Source organism: Oscarella lobularis, chromosome 13, assembly GCF_947507565.1.
Source record: "Oscarella lobularis chromosome 13, ooOscLobu1.1, whole genome shotgun sequence".
Taxonomy (NCBI): Eukaryota; Metazoa; Porifera; class Homoscleromorpha; order Homosclerophorida; family Oscarellidae; genus Oscarella; species Oscarella lobularis.
The window spans coordinates 952,581-978,423 of record NC_089187.1 but is presented as its reverse complement, the minus strand read 5'-3'; the positions used below and the strand labels follow the sequence as shown (position 1 = coordinate 978,423).

The window sequence follows — 25,843 nt, the reverse complement described above, 5'->3', positions numbered from 1 at the left end:
AATCGACAGTCAATAAGGTGTCGTATAGGATTTGGCGGTTCCGTACCCCTTTCAAGTACAATGCCGTATTGTGCTACGTCCAAAGAGCCCCCTTGCGTTTTGAATAAAAATGACGAGAGCCTGCTCTTATATACAAGCACATAATGCCATGCAGCCTGATTCTTCTAGATGCAAACGGCGACTGTTTTAATGCGAGCACGTGTCTGATCGAGACGCCGGTGTCCGACAAAAGTCCAATAGAAAGATATAGTCGTCGCAGAGTGAATGATCATCTCATCATAGCCCTACGAACAACCGTTTCCCTTCCGAGGACTTCCAATGTGAGACTCAATTGTCCGCCCACTTCTTGTCCCGTGACGGCAAGTCGAATTAGTCTGAGTACGGTCTTAGACTGAACGCCCACGTCCCGAGCCACGTTTCTCAATAGAGAAATAACGTTGTGAGCAACGAAATCACACGCATCGAGTTTTTCCGCCGATTTTTTGAGTATGAGACGATAGTCCGTGGAAACGACGCGGAACTGTTCCCCCGTACTTTTCGGCTCAACCCAGAAACAACTCCCAAGTCGAAGCACGTCAGGTAAATAGCTGATTCGATTAATCAAAACTTCAAGGACTTGGTGAAGATACTCTGAACTGATTATACGTTCGGAGACAGGAGAAAACGTCTTCCTGACAAGTCCCTGCATATCTCGAATAACCGAAGCACTGCCCAACGGACTCTCATAGGCCATCTTCAAGTGCTCCTTATTGAACCAGGCAATCTGCCCAACGTCAACAGTCTATTGACATCTTCCAAAGAAAAGGTGCCAACCAATTGATTCATAGTAAATATTCGTTGCTCAGTCGACCGGAGAGACCATCCCAGCAGAGCTACATAATTCACCAAAGCAGACGACATGACACCTTATCGTCCACAAACACATCCTTATTCCGTTTGGACAACTTCCCACCTCCCTTATTAAGAAGCAAGGGAAGATGAGCAAAGATAGGCGGAACCCAGCCAAACGCTTCATAGAGCAACACGTGTTTCGCCGTCGACTGGAGCCACTCTTCACCACGAATAACATGACTGATATTCATCGCGCGATCGTCGACGACGTTGGCTAGGTGATAGGTCGGACGACCGTCAGATCGCATCAGGACCTGATCCTCGATTTCCCCATTGGAAAATTCCATGCGCCCGTATATGACGTCATCGTAGGCGGTCGTTCCGTCGACCGGAACTCGAAGACGAATCACGTGGCTCGCCCCGCGACTTGATAAATCGTCTCGCTGAGCGCGAGTGAACAATTGGTCGTAGTTCACTTTTTGGCCCGTGCGTCGCGCTGCTTCTTGAAGGCGAGCCACTTCGTCTTTCGAAGCGAAGCATTTATACGCTTTATCTTCCCTCACGAGCTTGCGCACGTGTTCGTTATACGTTGCGAAGCGTTCCGTTTGCCTGTAGGGACCGTAGGGGCCCCGACGCTTGGGCTTTCGTCTGGATGGATGCCTGCCCAGTGGAGAGTCGATTCGAGATCGCGTTCGGCGTCGGGCACGTTGCGTTGCGCGTCCGTGTCCTCTACGCGTAGGATTAGGGACCCCTTGTGATGTTTAGCGAACAAGTAGTTGAATAACGCCGTTCGGAGGCTTCCAAGATGAAGGAAACCGGTGGGACTTGGAGCAAAACGAGTTCGAATCATTCCCGTCAACGCACGCTAATAACGGAACAAAATAAATGATTTTTGATTTCAAAGACAAATAAATCTAATTAAAAACATGTTCAAAGTCCTTCTCGAAGAATTTTCGACGTCAAACACGACGCCATTGCGTCAGTAGACTTCTTCACCTTCTCCGCGGCGTGCTTGACAAATTCAATGGAAATCGGCTTCTCAAGTTTCCCCGTCGCCGAAACCGACAACGTATCAAAAGAACGAGCCGTATCCATTGCAGATCAATGAAAAAGACCGCCAAACGACGACCCAGCGAGATCCTCACTCGACGAAGCGACGCTGATACCAGACGGAGGTCGATGAGAATAATGAAAATCATCTGAAGCAGACATGCTACGAAATCGATTATGACTCAGGCTCAACGAAGACGCCGAAGCGGTGAGGTCGTCTATGGAATTTTCCGCTCGAGCTGCAGCCAGATGAAAAGCGTCTTTCGATTGCGATAAATGAGTGAGCGCGTCGGACGTCGAATTGGCGACTTCTTCCGCCGTTTCGTGAATATTTTGAGTGGGTTTTGTTTTGATTGGCGAATAGCGACTGCTGCTGCTGGCGTTGCGGCAAAAATTCTTTCGTTTGGATCGTCGTCTCGGTGACGTGATTGTCGCGGTGCTGATTGGATGAAAGGTTTCTGGTTGGGGAGAGACGGCGGCGAATGCGGCGGCAGAGCGAGTGGAATCGGCCACTTTTGCAGCGAGTGCGTCGAGAGGAGATTGAGAGGGATAGGGAGATGCTGGGGGGCTGTCTTCCTCATCTAAGAAGTCCCACTGACTGGTCAAAGTATTATTCTATAATATACATTATTAATGACTAAATCTCCAAACATGTTCCAAAGGACTAGGAAAGAAAGTGGGACACAAACTTAGTGACACGTGTTCTCACGAGGAATAAGCTTCCTATTTTGAGATTTGTATACAGTATTTATTAGAAAAAAATGCACCAAACAAACACTCAAAAATTGGTTATGTGCATCATCAACATCACTCACATATTTGCTTTTCAAATCCAGCTGACGCCAAGATTTCGCCAGTTGGGCTGAATTTCGCTGTATACAATTCTCCCTTGAGTAGAGAGTAGAAAATAAGAGATGCAGTAAAACGACCCTATAACTTCCATACCTCGTGTCCTGTCAATAGCATAATGGGTGCTTGTAAGGATGACGTTCTCATCGGGCTCTAGAAGGCCGCAAAAGAGACTCGTGAGAAATCGTGCCCTCGAATTGGGGTCTCGCCCGCACCGAAGGTAATAGAGCGCCTCCCCGTTTGCTCTCGGCAATGGCAACTTCATTTCTCGGTCGCTTAGCGGACACAATCGCCGTAGACGCACCGCCTAGAGGCCGCTTCAAACTTTCCATGGAGGTTTTCACTAAAGCGCGTTACGGAAAATAACTCTCGTACCGTCAGGGTTTTTTCAATGGAAGACATGCCAACGGATCGGTTTGGATTCTATAGACCAAACAAGGACGATCTGTATTATCAAGCCGTAGTTCGTACATTCTCCCTGCAGCCATCGAGGAATTTCCGTTCCGAACGTGGATCAGATAAGAAAACGCGAGAGCAAGTGGAGAAAAATGTTGGACACGTGGAACTCGTACATTAAAACCAACCACAAAAAAGTGAGTAATTCTAATAGCGAGTAGAAGGTGTCTAAAAATTTTTCTCAGGTGAAGGAAAGATGTCGAAAGGGGATTCCCCAGTCATTGCGCGGCATAGCCTATCAGCACCTAACAGGAAGCAGAGAACGACTCGTAGAAAATCCGAACCTTTATCGAATAAAATAAAACAAGAATCAATTCTAATTAAATAGCGTTCTTATTACATTTCGAACGTCGAAAGGCCAGGGGTGCAAGACTATAGTATTCTCATATGGTTATATGAATTAGTAACGTTTTATGGGGTGGGGTGGTTAGGCAATCTGAATTGAGAGACGTCTTAAAAGCGTATTCACTCTACGACACAAACATCGGATTTTGCCAAGTAGGATTAATTAATAATGAATTAAGTGCTGCTGGAAGGACTTACGTATGTGTTTCTTATTTCTAGCCTATGGCTCCCATAGTTGCTACGCTCCTAATGCACATGCCAGATGAGGTGAAAAAGAGTTAGCTATTTTTATTGGGAATCATTTTATTTACTAGCAAGCGTTTTGGTGTCTGGTTGTAATATGCCAGAAATATCTCATTTGCTATTACAGTCCCGGTTTGGTGAGAGCCTCATTGATGTGCACGCTTACGCACTTTACTGGCAATTTGTCACTAGGAAGGCATCAAAAGTGACAGCAAATTATTTGGACGTCTTTTGAAACTTTACTTTCCGCAAATTTCCAAGCACTTGGTCTGCATAGATAAAGATGTAAAAATTAGTGCTTATGCGATTGTAATAGATCAAGAACGGTGCTGACGATTCACTTCTGTATATGTTGTGTGAATGGTTTACATGCATATATTGCAGGTAGAGTTGGTACAATGATACTTCTTTGCTGTCGAACTCACGCATACTTTAGATCCTTACCATGGAACATTGTCCTTAGAATTCTTGACATGTTCTTCTGCGAAGGTAGATACTTTATGTCATTAGTCCAATAACATACGTCTGTCTGTCTTTTCAGGAGTAAAAGTGCTATTTAAAGTCGGCTTACTATACTGAACATTGCATTAGGCTTCCCGCAAAAGAGAGAACGCTGTTCAGAGTGAGTGGGTGGCATAGATGAAGTACAATATGTTTTAATATGTCCAATGGTTCTTCCAGTCTGTTAAATATCATAACGACGTTGAAATCGCCTCCCAAAGCTCTTCTGCAAGAAGACATATTTTTTCTTGAGGTCAATTACACTCAAGCTCATATTTGCACGTCCTTTATTCTTTTATTTGACCTTCTTTAGTTGAATCAACTGAAAATTAAAGACGGCGACTTTGTCCCAGAACATTTAGCAATCGCACTTCATTGAAAATTATCAAATGTTTTATATCCTCGCTTTTATTGTATTGTACAAATTAATAAAATATTGCAGCCATCATTGTAACACCAGAGTCTCTATCTAATCTGGTGTGTTTATGAGTGCCTGGGAAGTCTATTTTAGACAAACTCCTAATTCAAATACCCAACCAAGTCCAAAACGATCTGTAAACAAGGAGACTGGAAAAACTAAAGGCGCAATTGACTTTCGTACCTCTGTTCCAATAAGACAAATGATGAGCCACTCCAACCTATGTGAGTGCCTTTCATTTAGCTGGGTTCGAAGCAACTCGACTAAATCAGAGCAATGATCCAGTTTTTTGTTTACAACCTATTGACAGCAAATACGGTACGTGGACAACGAACGAATCTAGTGGCCGTTTAATTAATTCACTTACTCTCGTTCTGAAGTGGACGTCAAGGTGCTTGCACGTTTGACTGTAGAGCTCTTCCAATTGCGGTCTGTCCCAGTAGAAATCGGGATTTTCTAATAAATCGGACCTCAGATTAATTTCGTGGCTGAATCCAAAACAACTGTCAACTTATGCAGCGCACAGAAAAGTAGACAGAACCTGAGTGCTACGAGAGTCCCTGTCTTTTGAAGCACGTTCTTGCGACTGAGCTTTCTCAGTTGACCTTCTTTGAGAGACTGCGCAGAGCTAAAGTAAGCCAAAGAAAGAAGAACGAATTTTTGCAAACTTGCCTGAGGAACCCAATTGATGGATTCAATGAATTCATCAAGAGCACATTCCCACATCGCTAGTTTAACTGCACAACACTCAGTAAAAAAAAGAGACACGAGAAAAAATTAAAATTACCAGAAAGTGCCATGGCATTAGAAAATGCCAGACGTTCGAGTCTTTGATTCTTCTGATCGGTGTCTTCTTTTAAAACTATTTGACCATTAGCAAGCTGACTGTTTGCTCTGAAGGACACGCAACACAAAGTGCTGATTATGTGGCATGAAAACAATGCCGCATCTCACCTTTCATATGAATAACTAAATTCTTCGTTTTCTCTTTCCACTAAGGAATTGGCATATGGATGAAGCTGAGCAGCTGCAATAATCTTTCGAGCCTCGACCAACTGCAAAAGAATGCATCAAAGAAATTAGAAGTTAACTTGTCTGACCAGCTACCTGAGGCTTGCTCAAATTCCAGCTCACCATGGCACCAAAACTAAGGCAATCAACGAAGCAATAAATAAGTAAATTAGATCAACGTTTCATTTTACCTAAAGAAGAATAATTCACCGTTTTCCGTCTTAGCGTGAAGAACGTTAGTTGCATCTGCAGACTTGATTAGAGAAAAAGTTGCTACTTGCTAGAATATACCGAATCCTCAGGCAATTGATTGAGAGTATAGCCACCGTGACTTTCTAACAGCTCTCGAAGCTGTTTCCAGCTATATTCTTCCGCCGTTGCATAAGCTCTGCATAGTTTTTCCTAGAGCCTTTTGGAAATTCCGAGTCTAACAGTTTTTTCCCCGAACCTCTGCTTTCTGTTTGTCTCCTTCTTTTTTCACCGATCGTGCATAACGCGTCTGACCTACTTTAGAGCTTTTGTAACGCTCGTGTGGTACTCGAAGTCTCGAAGAACCGCGAAACAAACGACGAAGCAGCATCGAGAGTGCGCGCTAAGCAATGTCGGTATGTTGCGCGAATTCTCTTTCAGAAGGCCATCGAGGCAGGGCGACTCGTCCGTGGTAGGCGTCTTGCTTTCTTGCAAGAGACTAAGACTTTCTTTGGCCATTGGACACGAGTTGGAATATTCGAGACCGTTTCGAAGGTCATTCGCTGCGTGGATTCGGACGCAGATTTGGCGAGAGAACGAACTTGAAAACATAAATGACGTTTCTATCAAAACGGAACGAGTGCTACAAGCGAGAAAATGCAAAAAGTGGAAATTGCGTCTTTGCTGTCCATCGTATCATGGCCAAGAATCAGAGCTGACACGTGCCGAAATGGAGTGGAGCAGAAGACTACTACTCTTAACAATGACCAAAACTCGTTTAGAAAGCGTCTTTGCTTGGCTATCTACGTTAGGAGGAGCATACTCTGCTTTAGGAGAAGTTCAACTCAATCATGTGAGTTTTTTAGGGATTAATTAATTATTTAATGTATGGTTGCACTGATTTCTGGCCGCCTGAAGGCAAGAGTTGCCGGTGCCATATCATTTCGGCAATTGGCTTTGGCAGTAAGACTTGGTGATCCTATTCTCTCCATTCAATGTCGACTCTACTATGCATGGAGTCTAATACAACAAGGAAAGCTATGCCAGGCGGCATTGATTGTGCGGTGAGAGAGAGAAATGCGTTTCTGGTAAAGATTAGCTGATTTTGCTTCGTACTGTATTTATTAGTCTTCAGAAGAAAGATTTGAAAATGATTGCATCGGAGGAAGGAAAAAGAGTAAGTGATTTGGAAAAGGAAATTAGTGGGCATTTTAATAAATAATACATGTATCGGCTCTTTGTCACCAGGGCTACTTAATTCTTTTGCTCTAGATAAAAGTAATGTGCAGAGCTTGCTGTGAAAAACTCTGTTTCAAGCGGACACTTGTAACTGAAAGTCATCATTAATTTGACTAGTCAACTGATATTATTCATATGAAGGGCATTCGCCGGGGTGATAATTATTTATTTATTTATTTATTTAATTAAAAATACCAGCATTATCTACGAAGACCACATCAGAAAAATAGGCAAAATAGCCATTTCTTCTTCCTTCATCAGCCCTGTCGAATTGAACATGAGCGTCTTCCACCTCTTTAAGGATCCTTTAAACTAGTAGTGTCAACCTTAAATCGGGAGGACTGAGCGCTGTCGACGTCCTAAGAACTCTTTCTGTGCTCAAAATTGAAGTTCAAAGTCTGCAAGTACCGGCCGATGACAAAGAAGGTAGCAGGACTTTAACCACACCCACTTTCAATATCGGTTCAGTTAGCGGTATACATTTATATCTAAACTGCATGGTGCGCATTAGCCATCTGTTAGAAACGTGATGTATTGCTAGGACGACTTGAGCTAAGATCATTTTTGTGCAGTGTTTAGTACTCCACAAACGGACAACTTGAAGGAAATTGCCACCGTATTTTTCCGTCTCAAGGGAATCAAAACCGTAGACGATCTGCCATCTGCAGTGTGGCGGCACCTTCGAGATAAGCTGACAAAGTCGAAGAAGAATCAAGTTTGCTACGGCAACGGCGATGCCTATTACGATGATATTTTCACGCTTAAAGAAGAAGATCTGATCGCTTATTTTGACCAGCTGCAGGAAAGGGGTGTTTCTAACGAGTTTCGCGAAGCTCTTGGCCACAGTAAGCCCATGATTTGGCTTTCTTCAATAATACTATTGTTTCCTTTAGGTTCTTTCGACCTACCTTCCGGTTCCGTTACTCTAGATCATCTCAGAACAGCCTTTGTCAGACGAAGAGTTTGGTCGGCCTAAGTTTGAAACAGGACACGTCGTTGGTAGAGAAGAACAAATAAAACGAGTGCAGGAACTCTTACAAGAACGCAAATCTGTTGTCATTCACGGCTTCAGAGGAGCGGGTAAACGTCCTTGGCTCACTGCGTCGTTGATCGAATCAAAATCAACTACGGCACTCTGCTGTGGCTTGATGCGTCTAGTCCCGAATCCTTGCAGCTGTGCGTTGCTAGTAACTGTTCGTCCTCGCCAGACAACGCCAAAGGTCAAAACGTTCTTCTTCTTGAACAGCTAGAGCAAGCGCGAAATTGGATAAGGGAAAAGGCCACGAAAGGGCCGCTTCTCGTCGTAATTGATGGGCTCACTGACCAGAAGACGTTTGACGAAATGCCCGACTTCCCTCCAAAGATAAAAGAAGACACAATGCATTTCTTATTACAGCAACAAAATCGGATGCCGCGTGCCGGAATCTCTGTCTGCACTAATACCCAACAGTGGGATAGAGAATCTTGGACCATTAAACATAGACGACGTTACACGTGCTCTTTGCGACAGCTGCGACGTTTTCCAAAGCGAGGCGGAGAATAAAGCTGCGCCCAAGATTGCGGAAACTGTAAATGGACATCCTCTGTACATGACAGTCATAATTTCATTTTGCGTAGCGAGAAACTGGGCTTCACTTCTTATCTCCACAAATGCTTTGGAAAGTATGACGAGACGCGACTACTATCGTCTTCCCACAGCGACATTCTAAATACTCTCGTTTCGGGATTGCCTTTGCTCACAAATCTCATGAATCATCTGGGATATTGCGACGTGGCATCAGTTCCCCTACGTCTGTTTGAATTCAGCGATATAGGCTTCAGCCAGGAACAAGCCCACGTTGATAACATCAAAGAAAGACAAAAACGAGTTCGAGAATCAAAAGTGAACGTGATCATTTTGGCAAATCGGCTCGAGGCGTACGGACTTCTGACGTTCACAGATAACAGGCAGTCGTTGAGCGTTCACACAGAAATCGCGGCGGAATTTCGAGAGCGACAAAAGAGCGAAGGACAAGTTGCTACCTTGGAGTCACTCTGCAAAATACTGACATCTGCATTGGAAAAGTCGCAGACTGACTGGTCCTTCTGCAGTGCTCTGTACCCACACGCCATTCGCTGCGTGGAATACATGCAAGAGCAGAATCTCTTTGACGCCGATCTCGTCCTTCGCTGCGGTTATATGAAATCTCTTCTGGGAGGAAGTCTGGAAGCGCGAGATCTACTTTCACGGTGTCTGCAGGAGTCGGAAAGAACGACAAAGTTGCAACAAGCTGTCGCGTACATGCAGATCGTCGTCTTGGCTCCTTGCCAAAAGCTCTGACAAATGTCGAAGACGGAAAGGCTATTTTAAAAGAAATTTTGGACGTAAAGAAAGAGGGGGAAAAAAAAATCTGACGTCGAGAAGTGCCTGAATCAAATGAAGGAGGTCGAGGCAGAAATTCAGATGGATGGTCGAGAATTCAAGCGCGCTTTGGAGCTACTTACCGAAGTCCGGCAGCAGCCGCGTTACGCTTTCTCTGCCACTGATGCCAGTCACGCTGCTTTGCCCGCAAATATCGCCCGCGCTCACTTGGGACAAAAGAATTACACCAAAGCGCACGAAAGTTATAAGGAAGCTATTAGACTTATGACGAAGTCGCAAGAAGGTAGTCAGAGCGCTATTAAACCTTCTAAAGAGAAGTCACCCGATTCACCTCGTCATAAATTATATCAAGCCTACAGCCACGTTTCAAAAGCTCTCGCGTTAAAGAAAAAGGCCGAGAATTCGCTTTCGTGTCTTGAAGAATTTCGCGAGGAGCAAACCAAGTGCTTGGAAACAGTTCGCGGCTTGCCTTCCTCTCATCGCTATTACGCTTGGGGAAACCGTGCCGTCGCTCGGCTTCGACGAGGTGAAGTCGAAATTCTTAAGAAGGCCGAAACTCCGAATCGAAAAGAAATCGAGGATGCTTTGAATTGGAAGAACGGGTTCCAAGTAATTCGATCCTGCCTGGAATGTCATTTAGCAATCGCTAGCGGTTTGCACCAGAAGGTTGGGAAGGCTTGTCTGAATGTAGGGGAATTGTGCGTGGAGTGGCTACAAAATTCCGAAACCGACGAAAGGCGCATGGTGTGCCAATGTGCGCAATCGTATTTTCAGCTCGGGTTGAAAATTCTCAAACCTATAGCTGACTTGGATAATTTCAAAGGCCTTCGTACAAAAGTCGATGCCGTTGAAGAAGACCTGAAGTCGCCGCTTCTCGATCTCAGTAAGTACGCTGAGTCGAACGATGCTGACCCAAATGTTACTGAGTTGTTCGAGAACTTCTTTGATTTGGCCTTAAAGATCGAATCGCCTGGCTAGTCCGCTGTGAGAACTTCGTCGTTATCGCAACTTTTCATGTTTCTGCTCTTTCAAGTCTTTTTGTATGTTGATTGTGACTGAAGCGTGCTGATGTGACGTAACTTGTAAGCGTGCGTAAATGTACTATGTTCTTCTAACTAGCAGAGGCCACCGTCTAGTTTGCCGGTCCTGACGCTGCCTTCGCACGATACTGCTCGATACTCTCTCTAGTAACATGACAGTTTGTTGCCCTCTCCTCTTTCTACCACGCTTGGGTTCTGTCGCTCGGCTTTGGCTAAGAAAAGTCAAAACCCTCAAGAATGTCTTGAAGAAAGGCTTCCTAAAAGTTGAGCATGAAGTGGAGTGGCTGAACTGCGCACGGCGTGCCCCAATGTGCTCGGTATCAGCTTGGAATAGATACTGTGCCTTGAGCGGAGGTGGAAGATTTCATGGCTTTTGTGAGATGGTTGAAAGAATTGAAGGACATTGGCCAGCTCTTGTAGCCACCAACTAAAATTCAAAAGTGAACGGGACGCTGCGACGGCTGTCATCATAGTAGCTTCTACTGTAGGGTAATTTTAAACCTGCAGTTTTCTGAAATGGCGGGGAAGTAGGCTAAGGCCTAATCTAAACTAGTAAAGGGACTTCGGGTCCCGCGTTGAGGGGGAACCTTTAATCGTGAAACCGAGAGATAATCTCTGCAACGGAGTAGTCAGAAAGCGCTCGTCGGAGTTCTCGACCAGGAGTTTCGACGAACACCTGAGATTCCGCCGAAAAATGCGTGCTAGACTTAGTTACAAGGCAAAGATATGCTTACAGACAAACGAAAGTCGCTAAATGCCGTCTTTGCGCGTCGTAGAACGAGGAACGCATCGTAAACGAGAAAAATAACGTACGGGGATGCTCTTCAAGAGGAAGTCCCGGGCAACAATTTTCCCTGGCTAGTTTCTGTCCCTGTCACGGGCAAGCGGCGTCGCTCTTCTCGGCTCTTATTCGTCGTACAAGCAACGTCTCTCAAAGAGACCGAGTGCCTGTACTAGGCTAGGCCTACCCTTCGTCACGGTTTTCGTGGTGGACAAGGATGACTATCGTCATCATCGTCCTTCTACTTGCGATACACCCGCTCTCGGCTTTCGACAGCGACCGAAGAACCACGAACGAGATCAGTAAGACAGAAAGAGATCGAATTGTTTATAGTCTGCGGTGACAGCCGGATGTTCCTCCCCCCATTCCTTCTCTCGCAGTTTCCCTCCGCGGCTACGGCTACTTGGAGTATCCCCTATTGAGCGTGGCAAAGAGAACCGATTCCCGCTTGACATTCGCGACCAAGAACGCGAACGGACTTCTCCTCCTAGCGGAGGGCGTAAGCAAATATGTGATTATAGAGATGAGCGATTCTCGAGTCGTACTTCGACTTCGACTGAATAATCGAACTCGCGAGCTGCACACGCCGGAGGGGAGGAGTTACAGCGACGGCAAATGGCACACCGTCAGAATTCAAAGAATCAATGCAAAATTGAAACTTTTTGTTGATGACGCGTTAATTGACGTCATCAGGGATTCGCCTGACGTGGCGGGCGAGCTCGAATTGAGAGCTATTTACGTCGGCGGAGTGGAGAATTTTCGAAAACCAGGACTCGTCGTCATGGAAACGAGAGGTCGATACTTCAGAGGCTGCATGGCGAATGTGACGTTCAACGAAGAACGTCTGTTGGACGGCGAAGGACGAGGGACCGTCGCCAAGGGTCTGGATTGGGGAAAATGTGACGAGAGAACGTTTTCCGACGATTTTCATCTACCCGCTGCTACACGTAGCTTCATACCTCCTTTCGCTTACGTGAAACTTCACAAATGGGAGGCTCGATTTTCTGGATCGATAGAGTTTGAGTTCCAAACTAGTCAGGCGGACGGCCTTTTGTTTTTCAACGGCGGCCGATTAAATAGGACCGATTTCGTGGGACTTGAACTAGTGAGCGGACAGCTGAGATTGTCCGTGAATCACGGCGGGAGCGCTCACGTGGACATCGTCGCCGGATCGGAGTTGAATAATCGTAAGTGGCATTTCGTTAACGTGACGCTGGAAGGACGTCACGTCATTCTAAGTATTGATAGTAAGGTAGCGAGGCGGAAGCTGAAAGGACGTAGCAGGCATTTAGACATAGCCGGGTCTCTATTCCTGGGTGGACTACGAGGAGCCGAAGCGAAGGAGGCTCGTAAGAAAGGCATGCAAAGTATGAACGTGAACGAGGGAAAGTCGAGATGTTTTGCCGGATGCATGAGACGACTGAGAATCAATGGAATGGACGTTAATTTCGATGCGGCCAAGACGACTCGAAGTGTGTCGCCCGGTTGCCTATTCGAATTTCGCTGTCGGGACGATTTGTGTGCGCCCGGGGAGACTTGCGTCGATTGGATGGATGTGACGTCATATCGGTGCGTTTGCGAGGAGGAGAGTCTCGGATGCGGAAGCGGGGACGCGAGCACGCCGATACCCAGTGCCTCCATCAGCGTTACTGTTTCACCTGTTGACAGTGTTCCAGAAGGGGGTCAAGCGTCTTTGCTTGGGCACATCACGATGAAAAGCCTTGCAGATTATAGTCTGAGTGAGGTGACGATAACCGTTACGAAGCAGCCTTCGTTTGGCTATCTTAGCCACACTCTTCGAAGGCGTGTGGGCTTAGTTTCCAATTTCACTCTTGCTGATGTGATGTCCGGCTATATTACTTATTGGCACGACGGATCGGAGAACTATAACGATTCTATGACGGTTTCTATACGCGTTACGAATGTTTCTCGTTGGAACAGTCTTCAGACGATTGACTTCAGTTGGTTCGTCCTAGCGGGAACGTGCAAGATTATCGGCACGGATTCCCTGCTTTTCACTGATGACGATAACGATGACTCGGACCTGGTAATCGAAATCTTGAATCCTGGTAGATTCGAAGGTCAGTTCGAACTTCTGACGTCGAGCGGAGAGCAACTCAAATCATTCACTCAAAAAGATATTAATGATGGAAAAATTTGTTTTAGGCATGTGGTGAAAACGATGGAAATGCAGTTTTCCGTCATTCTGAGAGTCACTGACGGATTCAAGAGCGTCGTATCTCGATTTGCTGTACATGCCATTCGCTATCTTTTGAAAGTCACAATAGGAGCCATCTCATTAGCTCAAGGCTCGTCTGCTGCCTTTTCTTCATCTTCTATTCAATTTCAAGCCGACTGGTTGTACGCCCAGGAGCCACCTGTTGAGGTGGTGTGCCAGTTTGTAGAATTGCCACGATTCGGTTCGATTGACGTCATTAACGGAAGTCGAATGACGGTAGTAGGCTCTAACGTGACGTACGGACTAATTGCACGCAATGCTGTGATATACGTACACGATCCCGAGTCGTTTTCTCAACAGGATTCCTTCAAAGTTCGATTCTGGGCTGGACTCTCTTCCTCGGATATCAAGACAGTAGCCATTGACGTGGACGTCGAGTTAATAAGAGTCAAAACGAGGGTGTTGACAGTACGAGAAGGCGATCAAGTTTCCCTGAATTTTTAAAGTATGAATATTACCACTGATCCCGCGGCGAAGTCCTCTCTGAATTTTTTCGTCAACGTAACGAACACGGTACGACATGGAAAGCTAGAAAGCGCCGACGTTCCGTTCTCTGTTGATGCCCCGAAGTCTGGTCGCGTCGTTTATCGTCACGACGACAGCGAGACGTTGAACGATTCTTTTGAATTTTTCGTTTTCGCCGGTGGGCCTCTTCCGACGGGGTACGACGAATCAGATAGGCGAACAAAGCAAATGACATTTTCCTTTGTGATACTTCCGGTTAATGACGAAAAACCGAAGATTCAGATATCCGGAGAGCTCCGACTAAACGAAGGAACGACACAGGTCATATCTGAAGAATACGTTAAAGCCCAAGACAACGACACATCGTCGAACTCACTCGTATTCACCGTCATAAAAAGTAGAAGTGTCGCCAACGGGTTTTTCTCCTTTGCAGACAGCATCAAAGACGAGACGTTGCAGTTCACTCAGAAAAACATCGATGACGGAAGAGTATTCTTTACTCACGTCCGCAGCAAAAGTCTCAAAGGAGGCTTCTCGTTTGTCGTCAGTGACGGCGTTCACCAGACAACGGAAAAGCGTTTTGAAGTCGTCGCCACACCGTTGGTCCTACGCTTGGTAAGTGAACCGTCTTCAAAGCTCCACGTAGACGCAGAGAAACGCCCTGACGTTGTTATTCGTTCTTCTGACCTATTGGTGGTAACTAACGACCCTTCTCAAGACGCGGACGTTGTCTATCATCTGATAAAGCGTCCCAGCTACGGACACGTAACCAATATGGGAATCGAAGTGACGTCCTTTTGTCCTGCTGATTTGGAAACCGAAAGCGTTCGCTACGTTTTAGATGATCCGGACACGATGACGTCTTTTAGCGATCTGCTTTCAGTGAACGCTTCTATTGGTCATTCGTTTATGCTCGTCGAAGGGAAAATCAGCATTTTGCCGAAGCCTTTACCTTACGTTGTTACCAATAAGGGTCTCGACGTGGCAGAAGGAACTGAAGGCGTTATCTCTTTGAGTCGACTTCAGGCGACCGACGTGCCAAATTCTGCCCCAGATGAAATTGTTTTTACCGTGCAGCGACGCCCTCGCTATGGTCGCCTCGTCGAACGAAAGCGCGAGCGACCGACTGTAGACACCTTCACTCAAAAAGACATTAATCGCCGAAAAATCGCCTACATTCACACAGAAAAGAATCACTTCGTTGACGAAGTCATATTGACTATATCTAATAATCGTGCGAACGTTTCCGGGCAGCAGTTTCTCATTGTGATCTATTCGAACGAAGTCAAGGTGTTCGTACGTGGTTTGGTAGTCCCTGAGGGAGGCCGAATGCCGATAACGCTACTAGCTCTAAACATCGAGCCAGATCATTTGCCTTTCAAATTTCTCGTTAGCAATGGTCCCCACCACGGAAGACTGGTTCTAGAGGGAACTGATACTTTAGTGACAACGTTTACGTTAAAACAGCTCGAGACGGGGAACGTCGTGTACGAGCACGACGACTCTGAAACGTTAGAGGATACATTCGAATTCAACGTGACGTCGAGAGACGAGATCAAAGCGGCTGGAGTGCTCTTCAACATATCGGTGAACCTGAAAGACGACAATCAGCCGCATCGAATCGGGAACGGCGAGTTAGTCGTAATTGAAAACAGACGATCGGTCATCACTAGGGAAGTTCTTCTTTACGCCGACACAGACATTAGCGACGACGAATCCGACATTCAGTACAGAGCTCGAATTCTTTCCAAGTCTTTTCTCGTTAGGAAAGGAGAGTGGCAAACACCGGTCACCGTCTTCTCGCAACGAGATATCTTAAACGAGGCTATCTATTACCAGAACGTGTTTTACCAGGGCGAAGAGCGCGATATGATTACGCTTATCGTTGGCCCTGCTATAGCCCATACGTTTCTTAGAGTGAGAATCGTTCCGTTGGCGCTGACACAGAATGGGCCTAAAGGACCGATTCAAGTGCGCGAGGGCGGGAAAGTACTCCTAAATTTTAATGTCACTGTCAACGCGGCACACAACGTCTCCGAAATTTTATACGTCGTGACTGTGAAACCGAGATACGGAATACTCTCAATGGGAGACAAGGAAGTCGAGCGATTCACCCAGGAAAATATTTTAGCCGGCTTGGTACATTACATTCACAGTGGAGTAGACGTGGTCAGTGATCTGTTTCAACTGAGAGCCTCGTATCAGTCAAAATCGATCGACGTCCGCGTTCCAGTGACAGTCCATCCCGTTGATGACACCCCGCCTGAGGCAGTGACCTCAGAAACAACGTTATATGTCGACGAGCAGAGCAACGCTACTATAACTAACGCAGTATTGCGAGCAACAGATTCAGAGCAAGGTAGCAGCTCGGTAGTCTTCACGGTAATCAGTCGCTCGCTTCGACGCGGCTTGATTTTGCGGGTAAATGGTTTGACGTGGGAAGAGGTGAAGAACATTTCTCAAGCTGATATCGATGCCGGAAGAATTGTCTACGCACATCGTGACGAGTCGACGCGTTCAGACCGAATTCGATTTCGCGTGAGCGACGGCAGAAATTGGTCGCCTCTTCCGGTTTCCGTATTAGTCGAAGTCGTGCCTTTTATCGTTCCTTTTGAGGCGGGCACGCTTTCGGTGGAAGAAGGCGGTAGCGTAGTTGTAACTGAGGCTTTTCTCTACGCAAAGAGCGATAAATTTCGAAGCATATCTTTGGAATTTATCGTTGATAGGCAACCGGTCCACGGCACTTTGAGGCTGTTACAATCAGGCGGGAAAGGCTTGCGCCAACTAGCCTTTACAAGCTCCGATGTAAAGGCGAACCGACTGATATATGAACACGACGGTAGCGAGTTTCACAATGACAGTTTTTCGGTTATGGAATCCAGGAGAGGCAGAGTGAGTGAGCCGGTTGTCGTGCTTATAACAATTGCTCCAGTTAACGATCAGGGACCGGTTATTATCGTGAATCGGTCTTTAGAACTTTGGGCAGCAGAAGTTGTTCCCATCACCGTTGATAATTTAAGGGCTGCTGACGGAGATACTGGTGCGTCCGGAATCGTCTTTACCGTGACTCGTTTGCCTAAAAATGGGTATTTGACATTCAAAGAAAATGCCAGTAGCGTGACTAATCATTTTACTCAGCTGGATTTAGAAAATGGCGACATCCTTTTTCATAACGAAGGAGCAATGAACGGCGACTTCCAGTTCGAGTTATCAGATGGAAATCATTCCGTCGTGGGTGTCTTCGTCATAATTGCTAGACCACTAACATTGTCAGTATCTATCAACACCGGCTTAGTTGCTCAATTTGACCAGACGACGCTTATCAAATCAACCAATCTTTCTGTGAGAATAAACGGCTTGGCGTCCAACCGCACTATCGTTTTTACGGTTTCTAGACACCCACAGTTTGGTCGCCTCATCAACATAAATTATCCTTCAGTAGAAGTCTCTAATTTTACCCTGAAAGATATCGAAGAAGACCTTATTGGCTATAAGTACACGGACATCGAGTCCTGGAAGTCCGAAGACTTCGCGTACTTCAACGTTTCTGCTCGACTAGCACAGCGTCTTACTGACGTCAAGTTTCGCTTTCGCGTGATACTGAAACAGACTCCGGGCAGTGCTCTGGCGTCAAACAATGTTCTAGTTTTAAAGGAAGGCTATGTCGGCCTCATAAGCTCAGATCATCTGGATGCGGTAAATATCAAAGCTTCTCACTGGCTTCAAAACGCAACGGTTACTTACAGTATTACAATTTTACCAAAATATGGAGTACTGATGAAGAAAAATGAAACCGTAGCTCTCTTTACCCAAGAAGACATCAATGCTCATTACATCGCATACAAACACGACGGCAGCGAAACTGTGAAAGACTGGTTTGAATTTTCATTGACAGTTCATAACGAAACGTGGTCATCCGAAGCTGTCGTGGAACGATTTGACGTAAGAATCACACCCGTCAACGATGAACCGCATACGATAGTTCTTAAGCCTCTCAACCTTGTCCAAGGAATGACTCGTGCTCTCACACCTGACGATGCAATTGTGACTGACCGTGATACTCTGCCGTCGGAACTCATCTACAAACTGCACTTTGTTCCTGCGTACCTATCTTTTGCTTCTGTCAATGACACTCGTGCAATCTTGAACCAGTAGTTCGGAAAAGTCAAAACATGGAGATGCAAAGAGGAGGAGGGGAGGGGGGGGGGGGGGGGGGAGTTTCACCTGAAAGTCGTCTTCGCCTCCGCTTCGCCGATCCACACTTTGAGATCGGGAGTAAAATTTTCCCCGCTGATCTCCATCATGATCTCCATCCCCAATCCGACACCGTTCATCTACGGCAAGCACAAAATAAAAATAAAAAAATCATCAATTCTTGTCGTTTATACGCTGAACGTACGGAAGTGGCCGTGGCGCAAGGGAACGGGGTGACGGGAGTGGGCACCGGGCCCATTCCCTCGCTGAAAGTGTACTCGACTTGATCTGGAATAAAAGGAACTCGAGCGTTGCCATGGATCGAAGGAGACGCGTTGACTTGGCTACTACTAGTAACCGCTTCTCTTAGCAGCGAAAAATCAAATTGGGCCCATTTCCCAGGATTACATATCTCCCACGGAGAATCAAATACACAACTGCAAAAGTCACAGCAGATCCCTATCTGGACACGGTGGCCCGCATGGAGGCCTTCTCACGGGTTCGCGTAAGGAAAACCGTCCGTCCAACTCAAGAGGGGCGAATTCATTAACCCATTTATGTATACCTGTGCTAATAATTGTCCATGTGGCATAATTTCCGATTTTCTCCCTCGTTTCGGAAAGAGGGGTAGCCTGAATAGAATAGGGGTACCGCTATAACAACGAACAAAGGCTCGTGTTCCTATTACAGCAGAGCATTGAAAGACTTCATCTTTAATCGCGCTGAAATACATTTTGCTGTCCTTTATATAGAAAGCGACCTGATTGGGTGAGAAAGAAAGAAAGAAAGAAAGAAAGAAAAGTCGGTGGGCACCGTGAGAAACGATACGACTTCGCGAGGAAGTAAAAGAGACTTGCCTTTTGGAGCTGAGTGACGGGGCCATTGGCATCGAGTATAGCAGTCTGGTTTTCCACCTTGCGAATGACCTAAAGAAAGATACACGTATCAAATGAATGGAGGGGGGAAAGGAAAACAGAGCGAATTATACCAATGGAGGCAGATTCCATCCAGTCTTCGTGCAGACGAGCTTCACCGTTTGACCGTAGTGAACGACTCCATGGACAAAGGACTTTTCGCCTTCATTTTCATCGACTTCAGGGAGAGAGAGAAAGAGAGAGTCAGGTCTTCGCGCTCCTCCAATTCTAGCCTATCAATTATACCGAGGTGAATTTTAAAGGCTTCCCATTGATCACTGCTCGCGTGGAGACTAGTTTTGTCGACGTGAAGATATCGAGTGCTGACGGTCTTCGATGGGAGATGATCAAATATACCCACTTGGGAATTGAACGGAATGCAAACTGAAAAAATTCAATTAATTCAAAAAATCATGAATAACCGTATTCCCACCATCTCGATCGGTGTTCTCGAGGTGCTTTGTCCTTCTTGACGCCGACGACATGACCTTGTTAAGCCGCAAGAGAAAGACGCCAATGTCCCCTCCCGACCTATACGACATCTTGAGCAGCAAGTTCACGTGAGCTGCGTCCCATAGATTAAGGTTCTTGGGTTCCTTCGCAAAAAAAAAGAACAGATCGAGTCAGCGAAAATTACACAAAGCGGTTGAACGCGCCCACGCAATCTAAAAACCTGTCATGGCAAAAAGTGTCCGGGTAAAATAGTGTCCGGCCGGACCATATTTCACAGAAAATATGGTCCGGCCGGACACTATTTTACCCGGACCATATTTTACGCGACAGTCCCCCGTCAGTCAGCATGTCACAGTAGACTCGATAGGAGTTTGAGCCGTTTAATTGGGCTTTGGGCGATCCAATAGACGCCGCTCAGTGCTCGCGGACGCGCGTCCTTGAACGGAGTCCTGTAGCTATATAGGCTATATAGTAGACCATGCCTTCGTATTGCTAGCCCGTGAGCCCATGCATTGAACGGAATCTCTTACCGTGCTACGAACATTAAGAAACGTCTACGCTCAAATTCCGTAGGAAGAATATGTAATATATACGCTATTACGATATAAGAACATTATTCACGTTTCTGCTTTTGCAATTTACTCGGAAGATATACCGAGAGAAGCAGCGAAATGAGAAACACTGTGGAAATAAAATAAAAAACCAAATGATAGTCAAGAAGAAATCCCACGTGGCCCTTTCCCTCACTGATGGACCAAGCAAAAAGCGAGGCTCCAACCGAAGGAGCAACCGCCCTAAAAGAAGACGTGTGAAGGCAAAATTTGGTCAATATTGTAACGTTGCCTGGTAACGGCTGCCAGTGAAAGGGCAAGGCCGTTGATGGCACCGACTTGACGTTTAGGTACAGAATTGTTAATAAAAATTGCTATCATGACATAGGCAACGTTGATAGATAATCTCATCATGAAGAGAGTGATGAAGAGGACTGTCCATAGAGGAATAACACTAACGTAGAGAAATGTTAGAGACGCGGAGTACGTATTTTTATGCACTAGTGTGCAATGACATTGCCTTTCTATAGAAGATATCACGGGCTGAAACGCCATGAAGAAAACACATGCAACGCACGTGACGTAGAACGCCTGTTTAAGATAAATTAAACATTGATTTGCTGTCTCTAACAAACAGTTGCACCATTAGAGAACCAAGTTTGGTTTCCATCTAGACGAAGCATACTCCAGTCTGGTAAAAGTAAGCAAATTATTTTCGTACTTTGTGTGTAAGGTGAATTTGAAGAGGGACGGTTACGCATGCCAAAATTGCCTGAAATAGTCCAATATCTTTCTCACGAAAACCGAGCCCTCCTAAAACATTACGTAAGCACAAGTACTTACAGTCTGAGGCAGACCTCTATATTTCTTTGTTGACATCCAGAGGCTTGCCAGCTCGTCTGAACCAACAACGGAAAAGGCAAATAGGCAGTAGGTAGCCACAGCTAATTTCGCTTCCTTCACTCTAAATGAACTCTCTCAGGGTCTGCCTACGTTCATTCTCCTCGTTACCTTAACAGATTTCGAAAGCTCGTCTTTGCTACTATGGCATCCGATTTCTCTTCTTGCTTTTCCATTAGGGAAAATTTAATCTTGACATCATCGGACTCGGAAGAAAACGCCACCATTGGCTCAGACGATTCTTCTACGCCGTCTGAGACATTGCTCCTCTCGTCAGACGAGTGAGAGCCTCTAAGAAGGTAAGCCTTATGTACAGAACAACTGACTTGTCTCACGTACCTTGTCTCTGGTAGAAATAAATAAATAACGACGACACCAATTAGGAGAAGAAAAACTGATACAGCCGATGGCAGAAAATAAGGAAACGTTTCAAGGAATCCTTTCCCAAACGATCCTTTAATTAGTGAATTTCCATTAAGCTTTCTTACTCACCTTTGGGGAAAACGCCAGGGTACTGTCGAACCGGTTCAGCCAAGAGTCCGCCAACGGCTGGTCCAATGAGAAGTCCCACACCCCACGCCGTCGTCACGTAAGCCAATCTTTTAGCCTGATTAGCGTTGTCTGAGACGTCGGCTATGCACGCTTTAGATGCGCTTAGAAGCCCTAAGAGAAGCAAGACAAATTTAGCGGTGAAACTGACAAATAAAACGCCCTTCCTTCCTCCCTCCCTTCTCCTACGTTGTCAAATATTTTAGACTATTAATTAAATTATCACATTTAAGGGAGTAGATGCCTCGAACGTTAATTAATGAACTTAATTTTCGTACCATTACTTGCCCCGCTTAGCAGTCTCGTTACGATTGCCCAGGCCAAGCCTAGCGTCGTGTTGGTGAATGCAAAGAGGAAGGTGAAGATAGTCAGCGTGATCCCACTGAGAAGAATAGTCATTCGGCGTCCTTTTCTATCAGCTAGGGTGCCCCAATAGTAGCTAGAAAAGTGTACGAATTTCTGTGCTAGTTTTATGCTCTGCACTTACCATCCCAAAAAAATCCCAATAAAATAAACAGAAGCTACGAGTCCAGCGTAGTATCCTAGAAGAAACAAACACACATATTATGTACAAGTTGGGGTGTGGGGAGAAGCACAGAAACGTTTGAAGCCAAACGTTTCCCTGCTGCTGTGCCTTGGGCATGCCCTTTTTAGGCCCTTCCCAAGGGACTACTTAACCGGTGCAAGGAAAGTTCGATTTTTACGTGCCTGTATCTTCTTCTTGGACAAACCCTCCGTTGACTCTAAACGCCTACACACGACGTCTCTATGTCATTTCAGAAGGATCGAGTACGACTTACTCTAACCATCAAGGCAGAAAAGGGAACACCACTGAAACTGTCGAACCACCTGCTATCTATGACAATGTCATGAGGTCGCTTCTCTTTAGAGAGATATAGCATTCTCACCAGAATTGTGAATAAGACGAGTACGACTCGCCAATTGTCTTGCTTCAGTTTGAGACGGTCTTTTGTCTCGCTCAGCACGGTACGGCTCATGATGCTTTAGCTTTCCCTGTTAGCTTCCTTTTAGTGTGCTAGCGCGAGTTAAAAAAGTGAACACTTCTTTGTTGTACCACGGATTGTACAATCCGTGGTTGTACACTTATCTTAGAAGATCAGCGCTCTGTACCGCTTGTAGCTACTTCGCCAATTTTCCGACCGAAAGTCTTCCTTGCTTCCGACTCCTGCTCGATCCGCACCCGAATGCAGTTGCTTCGCGACTACTCTGCGTTCGATTCCGCTCGGCGAGTTGTGACGGCGCCGGGGTCTATTGCGATAAGACAGCAACATCGAGTGAGCTACAGAAAGCAGAAAGCAGCAGTTTGGTGTATTCGATCATCACCACGTCATTAGTGTAGGTGACGTCACGATGATGTACTGTACCATATGACGTTAGGGAGGAATAATTGTTGAACCGAGTGACTTGAACCCCATATAGTCTCATCGCTCCTACGTAGCCTAATTTATGTGATTTTTAGAGACCGGAAGATTGAAGAGGCTTGTGCAAACTCTCCAATCGTATATACAACGAAGCCGTGTGAAGCTAAGCTACTTCAAATTTGCTTGTTGCTGCATTCAACATACCGGCACCGCGGTATTGCTGTTTTCTCTCCATTTCTTCGACTTTTCTTCTTGTGTTCTGAAATGCTACTCCAAGCGCTTATGTATGCATCCGCAGAGTATAGTCTAGGTACCTACATCCGGGGTTCTGGTAGGCCGCTTTCTTCGATCGGTGAGATCGGTCACTGCTATTAGCGGCTGGCTCTTTATTGCGCTGAAGAGTGATTTCGCGTTGGATAGGTAAGGATAGTCCGATCGAGTTCGTTTTGGTCTCACGAAAGCGAATCGTTTACAGAAGGAGCTTGTCAACTCGATCTCGACATCCTGTAGTCTATCATCCACTCCTGAACAATACGATCTACTCGTGGGATATCGCCTTCTCACTTTCGTCAGAAACATGTTCTGCGTGTCATTGTCATATCAAAATGCACCCATGCAGCCGTGCAAACGTCGATGAGTCGACGAACCCGCGAAGTTGTCTTCACTCATCGCCGTTCTATATCTAGGCAAAAGCGTTTAATTGCCCGGATAGGCTCAATCGCTTGCCCGAGCTTGACCGGCTCCGGATCCATGCAGACGCTTCGATGTCAGAGAAAAGCCTCCGAACAAAGAGTTCTTTCTTTGAAAACAGTCACGAGAGTGGAATCGACCATGAACGCGAATCCAGCAAACACTCACGCAGGGAGGTCCGATTATTCCTTTATGTATAAAATGATTAAGGTTTGTCTTGCACAGAACCATAAGCATGCCGAGATTAGTAAATAAATTAGTTGTCCAGGGGGACCGTGACCCCGTCGCGGTATGCGTCTCAGTGGTATACATATAACGAACACGTCCGCGACCCAAACGTTTTTGGACATTCCCTTGGCTTTTACTAGCAGTCGCTAGACCGTTTGGGAGAAGATGGGCGTAGGCGGTGTCTCAGAAAATAGAAGCCCTAGCTATAAGTTTGTTCTTGTTCCTTATATACTTGACGGGTACTGTACAACTGCTGCGCAATATGCCTTTCTCTGACTCGCGCGGATGAGAAACATATGTTGTAATGTTCTGTTCAGTGCCCCTTCCTGCCTATGCGTCAGTGGTTACAATGACGTGTGCGGATTCTTGGTATAGTCAAAGTCAGCTTGCGGTCAAGTTTGGGGCGGGCTCGCTTCAACTAAAGTGATCCTATATAGATGCACCACAATCCGGGCTGTGCATTTACTTCACTCACTCCAATAGCACCTCCCAAAGCGAACTATGGATTATCGTGTCTTGCTTCTCGTCCTTTTGGCTACGATGCTTGCTAGTGGCCAGGGAGGCCGCGGCGGCGGCGGCTTAGGAAAGCGCGAACAGCCGCCCATTCGCGGCGGCGGCGGCTTCGGAAAGCGCGAACAGCCGCCCATTCGCGGCGGCCACGGAAAGCGCGCCGTTTCTCGCGAACTTGAGGCTACCGAACTTCGTCAATACGACGACGTACGTGCAGTATTCGCGTACACTTTGAACGGCATGAATCGCAGTAGAGGCTTACTCTTGTTGATATCTCTTTCCAAGGGGTAGTGTATATATGCCACGACTCTATATAGTCACTCTTGATCAAAAGACGAAGTGCTGTTTGTGTAGTGATTAATTGATGATGTGATAATATAATAGGCCCCTACATTATTACCTACAGACACTTTGAGTTGAATGCTGGTATTTGCAGGCTTTGGCTGTTCGCCAGCGCGTTCGACGCGAGCTCAATCGTTATGATCTGAGCGAGCAGCTGCCCGAATTGACCCAGGCTCGAGCTGAAGAGTACAGTTACGGCGGTCTGAAGCAGGACATTGGCGATCTGATTGAGTCGCTGGCCTCGCACTTTGACGGCGAGACCAAGGTACAGTGTGGGTAACGTCATGATGCATGATGTCAGCCGCATCGCTCCTACATAGCCTAATTAATAAGATCTTTAGTCAGTGAAAGAGACCAGAAGATTGAAGAAGCTTGTGCAAACTCTCCGGTCGTACAACGAAGCCGTGAGGCTATAAGCCACTTCAAATTTGCTTGTTGCTGCATTCAATATATTACTGCGTTTTCTCCTGCTTCGATGTTTTGTCTTGTTTTTTGAAATGCTCTTCTGGCTTTTGATGTTTCGTCATGAAATGCAGCTCCATACTGTACGAGTTATAGAATAGACACATCCGGGATCCTGGTGCACGAAAACATTCCGAAAACATGTCGGCCGCGCTTCGTAAGGAAGCGCAATGAAGCAATGAAGAGCCAGCCGCTGCATGAGGCGGTAGGTACTGAAGAGTGAAGACGGATGTGATTAATGGGAGACTGGAGAGAGCCTCTGACGTCGAAATTCTGACACGATTCGGCTAGAGGCTCGAGACCGCGGCTGAAGGGTTCAGACCTTAGAAGCGTCTTACATCTGTTCTTCTTACGGCGTCACGTCTACGACATCTTTCTATAGCCTCGCTCTCTCCTTAATTAATCTCTGCTTTCGCCAAGCCTCCCTGATCTCCCGTATAAACACGGGAGGTATCTCCAGAATCACGTGGTGCTTCTTTTTGGGGGTGCGGTCGATCCGACGCGTTGGCGGGGTACAGTACGTCGTGTGACGGATAAATACGTAGTTGAAAAGAACGCCCGCCTACCATTTGCGGCCGTGCAGACAAACCATTCGGATACATGCTGTTTATGGTCATTATTTTCGTCAACAAGTACGTCCGTTGACTTA

The 25,843-nt window shown here is 46.2% G+C and overlaps 7 protein-coding genes, 4 long non-coding RNA genes and 1 pseudogene across 15 annotated transcripts; 7 read left to right on the top strand and 5 right to left on the bottom strand.

The window, feature by feature from the left end:
- Positions 1 to 268: 268 nt before the first annotated feature.
- Positions 269 to 1,681, bottom strand: LOC136194847 (glutamate--tRNA ligase-like; annotated as a pseudogene).
- Positions 1,682 to 2,617: 936 nt separating this feature from the next.
- LOC136195024 (uncharacterized) lies at positions 2,618 to 3,083 on the bottom strand. The gene is made up of 3 exons (XR_010671763.1): positions 2,946 to 3,083; positions 2,827 to 2,883; positions 2,618 to 2,769 (listed from the first exon to the last, which is right to left on the bottom strand). It is a non-coding gene; the product is annotated as an uncharacterized lncRNA (long non-coding RNA).
- A 12-nt stretch (positions 3,084 to 3,095) lies between these two features.
- Positions 3,096 to 4,729, top strand: LOC136195022 (TBC1 domain family member 10A-like). Its single transcript, XM_065984287.1, has 11 exons — positions 3,096 to 3,323; positions 3,372 to 3,550; positions 3,618 to 3,684; positions 3,751 to 3,798; positions 3,846 to 3,911; positions 3,967 to 4,041; positions 4,091 to 4,158; positions 4,211 to 4,263; positions 4,316 to 4,396; positions 4,456 to 4,528; positions 4,589 to 4,729. Exons 4-9 carry the CDS (start codon positions 3,754 to 3,756, stop codon positions 4,351 to 4,353), a joined length of 345 nt encoding a protein of 114 aa, XP_065840359.1. The 5' UTR covers positions 3,096 to 3,323; positions 3,372 to 3,550; positions 3,618 to 3,684; positions 3,751 to 3,753; the 3' UTR covers positions 4,354 to 4,396; positions 4,456 to 4,528; positions 4,589 to 4,729.
- Positions 4,666 to 6,491, bottom strand: LOC136195021 (required for meiotic nuclear division protein 1 homolog). The gene is made up of 11 exons (XM_065984286.1): positions 6,153 to 6,491; positions 5,996 to 6,106; positions 5,896 to 5,950; positions 5,801 to 5,840; positions 5,648 to 5,748; positions 5,481 to 5,587; positions 5,366 to 5,430; positions 5,235 to 5,311; positions 5,061 to 5,181; positions 4,877 to 4,993; positions 4,666 to 4,827 (listed from the first exon to the last, which is right to left on the bottom strand). Exons 4-11 carry the CDS (start codon positions 5,828 to 5,830, stop codon positions 4,795 to 4,797), a joined length of 651 nt encoding a protein of 216 aa, XP_065840358.1. The 5' UTR covers positions 5,831 to 5,840; positions 5,896 to 5,950; positions 5,996 to 6,106; positions 6,153 to 6,491; the 3' UTR covers positions 4,666 to 4,794.
- Positions 6,492 to 6,955: 464 nt separating this feature from the next.
- Positions 6,956 to 7,182, top strand: LOC136195023 (uncharacterized). Its single transcript, XR_010671762.1, has 3 exons — positions 6,956 to 6,981; positions 7,029 to 7,070; positions 7,166 to 7,182. It is a non-coding gene; the product is annotated as an uncharacterized lncRNA (long non-coding RNA).
- Positions 7,183 to 11,376: 4,194 nt separating this feature from the next.
- On the top strand, positions 11,377 to 13,998 carry LOC136194955 (chondroitin sulfate proteoglycan 4-like). Its single transcript, XM_065984211.1, has 2 exons — positions 11,377 to 11,617; positions 11,696 to 13,998. The coding sequence occupies exons 1-2, from the start codon at positions 11,533 to 11,535 to the stop codon at positions 13,996 to 13,998; spliced, it is 2,388 nt and encodes a 795-aa protein (XP_065840283.1). The 5' UTR covers positions 11,377 to 11,532.
- A 3-nt stretch (positions 13,999 to 14,001) lies between these two features.
- Positions 14,002 to 18,216, top strand: LOC136194954 (chondroitin sulfate proteoglycan 4-like). Its single transcript, XM_065984210.1, has one exon. It carries the CDS (start codon positions 14,002 to 14,004, stop codon positions 18,172 to 18,174), a length of 4,173 nt encoding a protein of 1,390 aa, XP_065840282.1. The 3' UTR covers positions 18,175 to 18,216.
- Positions 17,113 to 19,873, bottom strand: LOC136194957 (recombining binding protein suppressor of hairless-like). The gene is made up of 8 exons (XM_065984217.1): positions 19,561 to 19,873; positions 19,374 to 19,511; positions 19,202 to 19,305; positions 19,071 to 19,139; positions 18,902 to 18,973; positions 18,779 to 18,845; positions 18,419 to 18,501; positions 17,113 to 18,353 (listed from the first exon to the last, which is right to left on the bottom strand). Exons 1-8 carry the CDS (start codon positions 19,667 to 19,669, stop codon positions 18,240 to 18,242), a joined length of 756 nt encoding a protein of 251 aa, XP_065840289.1. The 5' UTR covers positions 19,670 to 19,873; the 3' UTR covers positions 17,113 to 18,239.
- LOC136194959 (uncharacterized) lies at positions 18,229 to 21,811 on the top strand. The gene is made up of 6 exons (XR_010671733.1): positions 18,229 to 20,825; positions 20,877 to 20,956; positions 21,015 to 21,061; positions 21,114 to 21,330; positions 21,385 to 21,620; positions 21,680 to 21,811. It is a non-coding gene; the product is annotated as an uncharacterized lncRNA (long non-coding RNA).
- Positions 20,146 to 22,940, bottom strand: LOC136194956 (uncharacterized). 4 transcript variants are annotated; one of them, XM_065984215.1, is made up of 14 exons: positions 22,489 to 22,937; positions 22,381 to 22,436; positions 22,289 to 22,331; positions 22,068 to 22,122; positions 21,859 to 22,019; positions 21,524 to 21,694; positions 21,371 to 21,470; positions 21,143 to 21,322; positions 20,989 to 21,095; positions 20,853 to 20,944; positions 20,775 to 20,801; positions 20,652 to 20,722; positions 20,424 to 20,585; positions 20,146 to 20,374 (listed from the first exon to the last, which is right to left on the bottom strand). In XM_065984215.1, exons 2-14 carry the CDS (start codon positions 22,387 to 22,389, stop codon positions 20,194 to 20,196), a joined length of 1,359 nt encoding a protein of 452 aa, XP_065840287.1. In that variant the 5' UTR covers positions 22,390 to 22,436; positions 22,489 to 22,937; the 3' UTR covers positions 20,146 to 20,193. The 4 variants fall into 4 exon arrangements, with proteins under 4 accessions (XP_065840287.1, XP_065840286.1, XP_065840288.1 ...); XM_065984214.1 differs by having other exon boundaries at positions 20,424 to 20,722; positions 22,387 to 22,436; positions 22,489 to 22,940; XM_065984216.1 differs by having other exon boundaries at positions 20,424 to 20,722; positions 22,259 to 22,331; positions 22,489 to 22,939.
- Positions 22,653 to 24,155, top strand: LOC136194958 (uncharacterized). The gene is made up of 3 exons (XR_010671732.1): positions 22,653 to 22,936; positions 23,061 to 23,382; positions 23,438 to 24,155. It is a non-coding gene; the product is annotated as an uncharacterized lncRNA (long non-coding RNA).
- Positions 24,156 to 24,347: 192 nt separating this feature from the next.
- On the top strand, positions 24,348 to 25,276 carry LOC136194566 (uncharacterized). 2 transcript variants are annotated; one of them, XM_065983735.1, is made up of 4 exons: positions 24,350 to 24,459; positions 24,499 to 24,597; positions 24,827 to 24,997; positions 25,074 to 25,276. In XM_065983735.1, the coding sequence occupies exons 1-4, from the start codon at positions 24,382 to 24,384 to the stop codon at positions 25,146 to 25,148; spliced, it is 423 nt and encodes a 140-aa protein (XP_065839807.1). In that variant the 5' UTR covers positions 24,350 to 24,381; the 3' UTR covers positions 25,149 to 25,276. The 2 variants fall into 2 exon arrangements, with proteins under 2 accessions (XP_065839806.1, XP_065839807.1); XM_065983734.1 differs by having other exon boundaries at positions 24,348 to 24,597.
- Positions 25,277 to 25,843: the final 567 nt, after the last annotated feature.